Genomic DNA, 7,782 nt, shown 5'->3' with positions numbered 1-7,782 from the left:
ATAACCCAAGAGGATCTGAAATGAGCTGCAGCCGTCCCTGCGACAGCCCAAAAACAGTACCAGTCACTGTTAGAGGAAATACTTCTTGACTGTGCTGATTGAACTCGTTTTTTAGTTTGTCAAATAGAAATCTAAACATATTTGAATGCTGGACTTCTACATTAACTAAGAAAGTGATTTTTACAGGAAAGTATTTAGGACAAAACAGAGAATTACAGAGTTACTCAGACTTAAATGAAGGACGAGGAAATGCACAGATGTAAACAGGCTCAAGTTAATGACATAATTTCCCCATTTTTACTTCAATCAGAGAAAAAAGGCCCCAGAGGAAATAAGACCAAACAAACAAACCCTTCACTCTGTTACTTGTGATGCGTGAGGCTCTCATTTTATTTCTGTGATCAGCACAGATCAACAACAATAGATATCATAAAAGTATGTCACAACAAACAAAGGAGAAATATAAAAACATGGTACAGAGAAATGAACATGTTCAAATGCATACATACGAATACACAGAAAATATGTATCATCTCCTAATTTGAGCCACATAACATAAGAAAACATAACAAAAAACAGAGTGAGGCTCCATTTCCCTCCACAGGCTTTCATACCTCGATCTTCCTTCAAATTCCTGATACGACCTCGTGTCCTGCTCACTTTCATTTATTCAGGTTTTAGTTTTGAACATCCGTCCATCTTCTTCCACTTTTATTTTGCTCATTGCACTGTCCCTTTTGATCTTCAAATATCCTTTGTATGACAGTGGATATTTACAATGGACTCGGCTCATCACTCAGAGTCAGATTGGATCCACAACATTTGTACTGACGGTGGTGTGATCAGTGGTGGGTAACAAAACAAAAAACAACAAGTGAAACATTAACATTGAGTACACTAGTCAAAGACATAAATTCTGAAAAGGCCTGAGAACGGATCAATAAAAATCAGAAACCTCTGGACTGTTTTCAGAGCAGCTGCTGCTTTTAGATCTCAGAGGAAGTTCCTCTCTGACCTCTGCCACAGAGCGCTCTGCAGCCTCACCACACACCTCAAACGTACAAACGACAAACAAATTAGATTTAAAACTAACCGGAACTTCACGACTGAGCAGTTTTCTGATGAGTTTCAACGCCTTAAGGCAGCACAACAGGTGAGGATGCAGATCAGGAGAAAGGACGAGATCCTGAGGCATCAGGACAGGAAACGAGCCAAACTGTCAGGGGCTGAAAGCACCAACTGACTCAGATTGTGTTAAAACGTCTTCAGATTGAAAATCCTCCCTATTCACCAGATTAATGCTCATGTGAAGTCCTGAAAATGAAAAACGCTGAAAGATCAACTGTGTATTTTGCACAGAGGAACAAGAACAAGACGTCATGACAGAAGTCTAAAAACAGCCACGCCCGAGGTGGAGATCTGAACTTGAGATCAGCTGAGTTTAAATCACTGATAAGGTTTCTGATATTTACAGATCCAACTCAGAACTTTCCACAACTCATATAATAACACAATAAAACCATTATGATAATGGTTTGTATGTTTTTTAAATAAATATTATGGGTATACTATAATCACATATTAGATTACATTGAGTCATTATTTCTAATGGGGGCGATGGACAGAAAGCAGGAAGGTGGCTGATTGGCTGCAGTTGCCACAAACAGAAATAAATCAAGTGTTTAAAAGTGCAAAATAAAAACTTAAAGTTAATAAAGTGCTTAACTCACTGAGAGAACTTGCAAACCGTGCTACTGTGGCCCCATTTTAATGCCCCGTCTAATCAGAGCTTACATAAACTGATCTACTCTACGTCTGTCTCCTCCACCTCTCTACCTGCTAAAAGCTCCACCACGCTCACCTGCTGTTCTCACGGTAAAATCAAGCTCTGCACAGAATAAAGTTAAACTTAAAAGAAAAAAGGAGAAGAAAAATAAACAGATTTAAAGTCTATAAAAAGCTTGTTGCAGCCACAGTATTGATGTAATGTTACTTTTAATGGTTGTTGGGAGAAAATGACTCCCGAATGTGACTCGAGATCAGAGGAGTGGTGCATCGAACCCTTGTTGCTGTGAGATGAGTGCTGTCAACAGACGCTCTGTTTATGCTGTCTGCTCGCTAAATAACAATGCTTCACACATCATCTCAAACATTTCAGATCAACTGTTTAACATTTCAGGTGGATGTTCATAAGAGTTGCCGTGTGTTGATGATTTCCATTTTCTGTTGAAAAATACTGCAACACAAACGCCAACAATAAGACAACTTACAACTGCAACAATAATGATAATTAAATCATGCGTGTCCTTGTGTTCTACAGTCGGATCTCCTGAAGAGAAAAACAAAAACAAAACAGGTGAGAGGCCTGAGGTATGCTGACAGCATTTCTTTTACACTGAAATACGCCTGGCAGTTAGCAGAGGTCATAACGTCCAACAGTGACGTAACTGTCAGAAAAGTAATAAAAGTATCGGCAGGCGCTTGGATCATAAACACTGAGCACATCACTGTGCTCATGTTTCAGAAACCAACGCTTTTATTTTTTCTCTCAAACACTTGCATGTGTATTAGATAAAGTACCTTTCAAAAAAAACCCTCAACAGCAAGCAACAGAACGAAATATAAACTTAAATATAAATATATACTTCTAAATTCTTCAGTTTTCAGGCCCCTCTTCTGTGGAACCAGCTTCCAGTTGGGATTCGGGAGACAGACACTATCTCTACTTTTAAGATTAGGCTTAAAACTTTCCTTTTTGCTAAAGCAGTTAGGGCTGGACCAGGTGACCCTGAATCCTCCCTTAGTTATGCTGCAATAGACATAGGCTGTTGGGGGATTCCCATCATGCATTGAGTTTTTCCTTTCCAGTCACCTTTCTCACTCACTATGTATTAACAGACCTCTCTGCATTGAATCATATCTGTTATTAACCTCTGTCTCTCTTCCACAGCATGTCTTTATCCTGTCTTCCTTCTCTCACCCCAACCGGTCGCAGCAGATGGCCCCGCCCCTCCCTGAGCCTGGTTCTGCCGGAGGTTTCTTCCTGTTAAAATGGAGTTTTTCCTTCCCACTGTCGCCAAAGTGCTTGCTCATAGGGGGTCATATGATTGTTGGGTTTTTCTCTGTATCTATGAAGCGCCTTGAGGCGACTTATGTTGTGATTTGGCGCTATATAAATAAAATTGAATTGAATTGAAATACATTTTCCTCACAGAAAGAAAAAAAGCAGGGGTGCACCCAAAGAGCAGAGTGCAGGGTGACACTGCACCACATGAAATCTGAAACTTTAGTTCATTATTTTACACTTTTAGTTGTAAGTCTACTGATATATATTGCTGGATTAATATAGATAAAACCACCGAGCAGCATAACTGAATAAAATTTCCATTTTATACATTAAAAGGATGCACATATTAATGCTACAACAACTATGATCCAGTCATATCATGCATATTTTTCTGCATTATAATTTACTCTGCCATAGGCACTCTACAACATCAAACTCAGTTTAAACAGTTCTCATGTCCGACATCTGTGTCAGCCTCAGAGCCTCTGACTATCAGCTCTTTGCCTTTTTCTCGGTTCACTGCGCCACCACCTTCAAAACTCTAAGACAGTCAAAGAAGTAAAATGCACTCGGCTGGTATAATCACACACAGGAAAATGAGCAATAACAGATGTCTGAATGAAAATAAAACGGGGCCACTAAACAACTACATCAGATCAGATTTATCACCACTCACACGCCACTGCAGGAAGCATCAGCATATGTCACGTAACACAAGTAGAAAGATCATGTTAACTGCAGACTGCAGTGATCTTTCAAACCACGTCAAGTTCGTGGAAAGTAGACCAAAAAAGATAAATAAATCCTCTGCAGTGGCAAAAGTTGGGGCTTTTTGTGTCTCTTTTTCCTTTTCTTTTGTTTTTGAAATCAAATGGTGGAAAATAACAAGCATGGTCTTCTGTTTTTACCACGCATGGACAGACAATGCTTCCCTCAGAGAACATCTGTGGGGGTGCAAAAAGCCAGCGTCACAGTTCACAGACACAAAAAGCTCTTTTGTGCTTAGCCGTGCAGTGAGGGCTGCACTTTGGCTCTGCATGTCCCTACAAGTCAGAAGAAGAATAAGTAAGGTGGACCTCTCAACTCACCAGAGTCTATGACTGTGAGGTCGATGGACTGCCTGGACTCACTATGAACTCTCTGACCGCTGCTGAGATCACTGGTTATAATCCGACACTCATATGTTCCTGTATCGTTGACGTTGACGTTCTTGAGAATCACAGAAACGTCTCCGTTTTTCATAGACGGGTGTTTCAGCTCCACTCGGCCTTTAAAACGCTCGTGCTGGTAGCTTTCATATGAGCGCCCGTTTCGGTAGAAGAAGACGTATCCGTCTGACTTAATCTCAGGTATGCTCCACTCTAACAGGGTGATATTTACACCACTGGGATCCTGACAGTGAAGAGTGACATCTTGTCTAGGCCTCACTTTTATCTCTGTGTGACCAAAGACAAAAAGAACAAACATTGATAAGATGTTGCGATCCATTTCTTTACGACATATTGTGTAGAAATGCTGGTGTAACTCCTCCTGTACAGGTCTTTTTTTTTTTCAGTAGACGAGCATATCAAGAGACATCTGACAGAAACTATTTGGATCGAGGAAGTCTTAAGAAAACATCAGTGGATTAATCAAAGTAATGGATTCCTGCAGCTCGACATATTTCCAAAACAAGGCCAGGGACCAAAGAGAAATATGATTTTTTTTTAAAAAATTTCCTCTTGATGATGCACTTTCACACACAGTGACAAATGTCCTTGATAGATGTAGGCCAGAGGCTGTTATGGGCCTACTTTTCTGTTGCTTGTTGGGGAAAGCGTCCTCCACAAATGCGCATGCGTCACCTGCTCGTGTGAATGCACAAGAAGAGAAAAGAATAAAAGCAAACTCATCCTCCTCAGACGTTATTAACCTACCCATGTGTTCATTTACAGAAAAGAGGCTGCAAAAGCTACTGACTTAGATTACAGCACTCGATGTTTGTTTGTGTCTGTCTGGGTTATTTAAGATCACCTCAAGGGATCAAAAACCTTCTTGAAATCTTGAAATGCCTTGAGTAACAAGCTCTTCTCTAGGAAAACCAGACTTTCATCATACGGTACAAAGTGTTATGGATCAGACTTTGTGGCTATTTTAAAAGAATATTTCCTTAAAATAACACATTAATTTCCTCATGCTGTTCTGAATCGCTCAACTCTGTTGACTGTTACCACATGTGTAGCTAAGAACCCACAATGACACAGATTTGTAAATAAGAATAAAATAGAATAGAATAGACCTTTATTCTCATTGGACATGCACATTGAAATTGTGGGTGTGCCATGCCAACTGGGCAAGTATAAAGTGTAAATAGTGAGAGTGCAGGATCAAATAACAAACATGAGGAGTGTGTACAAAGCAAGAGAAAGGTCATGGATTAGCGAACAGGTTGTGAAGTCTCTTTTATTTCACGTGGCACACTCAGTTCCTTTACAGGAAAATGAGGATTGGTAGAGCCTAAATTAAGAGTTTCCTTTTCCTTGCTTCCTTCCAACTTAATGGTTTCATTTCTACCACTGCAGAAAACAAAAGTACAATATTGTGGACCTGACAGATTACTTGCACATATGCTGATGTTACACTTGTATGAACAAACTATAAACCTATGTCTGGGAGCTATGACGCCAAATGCAATAAGATGTGATAGAGTTGTAACACAAGAGGTCATTTTCTGGGTTCATGAAGAAATGTCTGCAATTACACCAGTAAACTTTTGATATGTTATAAAAAAATTCATAGTGACATCATACCTATAACATAGTGCACGCAACATACTGGGGAAAACAAAGGGGAGGAAAAAATTCTGATAACTGCATATTTCTTGTGTAGCTGATGTATCAGTAATCTAAATATGTTGACAATCTGACAACTTAAAACTACTGTGTCGTGTTTATGCACACTGACTGTGTGCAAGTACAACGCAAGAAGTATGTCCTGAGAAAGGTTTAATCCCTGAGAGGGAGACAAAAAACTCCCAAAAACAAACACGACAAGATCAGCAAGATGCGACTTGACTAATTATAGTATCTTATCATAAGCATCTACCGACAGACACGCTAGTTAAACAGAAGAATGAAGCCAGCCCTTGTGACTTAGAGAAGATGTGGCAAGTTTTTAAATGAGATTAACTCCACATACTCAACTCTGCTGCTCTGTGTAGTTCAGCAGTTTTGTTAATGTAATTTTTCCAGTCTTTTCTTTTCTTTTAGTTCCAGTAAGATAGCGGTGGGGGAACTCCAGACAAGATTAAAGACCTGGCAAATAACAATTTCTGTCTCCAGCTCCGGAGATTTCCTCCACCTGTATACTCCCACGAGAGCACTGGGATCAGTTGTTCTTGGTGGAATCATAGGTTACGGCTAAAGACCAGAGGTCCTCTGGAACAATCTCCTCCAAGCTATTCGCACGTCCCGTCCTGCTGCAAACACGCTGCTATTGATGTTTACATTTGAACAGCTGTTAAAAAAAACGTGCTCTAAAAAATTGTGAGTCACAGCATTTGTCAGACTGCCAGCAGTTTTTTTTTTTTTAATTTTTAATTTTATTTTTAGCTACTCACCTTCTAATGCCACAGTCTCAAAAGTCAGAAGAAGAAGAAGAAGGATGTGAGACATTTCTGTTGAATAACTCACAACTGACCCTCCTGAAGCTGCTGGAAACTCGATTTGTGTAAATCTGGTGTCGTGCCAAAAGCAGTCTGAGGCAAGGGGCAGTCTGCTGCGTTCAGGGACACACCCACCTGAACTACATCAGCCGTCACAGCGTGCTTTCAACCCTGAAGCTGCACTCAATGTTTCTCTCTCCTGTTTTTGTTGTTTTTGTAGGAGAAAGCGCAAAGTGAACACGGGAAAGTGCCTCGAGCCCACATTCATGACACCCTAAAATGATCCTTATTTAGGTTTTGTATTGTTTAATTGTTTTTTTTTTTAATTTATTATTCCACTGTAGATGCTGTAGAAATAATATCTGCTTTCCGTCTGTGTATTTTTGTAAATATCTTGTGTAATGACAATGAACCTTATTGAATCTTCAGTGTGAATCAGTAACCAGCATCAACATTTAGACAACAAAGTTAACTTAGCATGGTTCAAACAGAGCTCACTGGCTGCCCTCTGGTGTTCGCCAGCGGTCACTGCAGGTTTAATTCTTACTCGGACGGAAGTGACGGACAAGGTAAGCGACTCATGTTGACGCCGGAGATTTTGGCGGAAAATTAAAGCGAATGGTAGTTTAGAATTGAACAAATTCCTTTAAGCTTCAGTATTACCAAATACACTTATCAATTGTCTTTATTTATTTTAATTGTGTGTCTTTAATTATTACCTAAAAATTTCTATGTGCTACAAAATAGACATAATTGTAAATGTGCTGAGGTGAAATTATACTTTCAATAATATTACCACTACAGACGGTGGTTAACAGGCTGATTAAATTAATCTATGCTGATCAGCTAGCTAAAAGTCTTTACTTTAGCAGCCCAAATCAGAGGCTAACATTAGCATTTGTTAGCGTCAGCTAGGAAACTAGGGTTAGTGTAACTTTGCCTGAAACTCTTTAAAGAGTAAAGTAGAGCTAAGTGTGGCTCAATTTTGAATACAGTTTGGTGCCATTTACAATTAAGAAATACAGATAGTTTCTCTCTTTACTATTAAAGTTAACAAATATGTTTTTTATAT

The 7,782-nt window shown here is 39.4% G+C and overlaps 1 protein-coding gene across 1 annotated transcript; it reads right to left on the bottom strand.

Moving 5' to 3' along the window:
- Positions 1-1,895: 1,895 nt before the first annotated feature.
- Positions 1,896-6,793, bottom strand: LOC308392918 (myelin-oligodendrocyte glycoprotein-like). The gene is made up of 3 exons (XM_080876277.1): positions 6,666-6,793; positions 4,156-4,503; positions 1,896-2,329 (listed from the first exon to the last, which is right to left on the bottom strand). The coding sequence occupies exons 1-3, from the start codon at positions 6,718-6,720 to the stop codon at positions 2,160-2,162; spliced, it is 573 nt and encodes a 190-aa protein (XP_080732403.1). The 5' UTR covers positions 6,721-6,793; the 3' UTR covers positions 1,896-2,159.
- Positions 6,794-7,782: the final 989 nt, after the last annotated feature.

This window comes from Rhamphochromis sp. 'chilingali', assembly GCF_963969265.1.
Source record: "Rhamphochromis sp. 'chilingali' genome assembly, chromosome: 1".
Classification (NCBI taxonomy): Eukaryota; Metazoa; Chordata; class Actinopteri; order Cichliformes; family Cichlidae; genus Rhamphochromis; species Rhamphochromis sp. 'chilingali'.
This window is presented reverse-complemented; position numbering and strand designations above follow the sequence as displayed.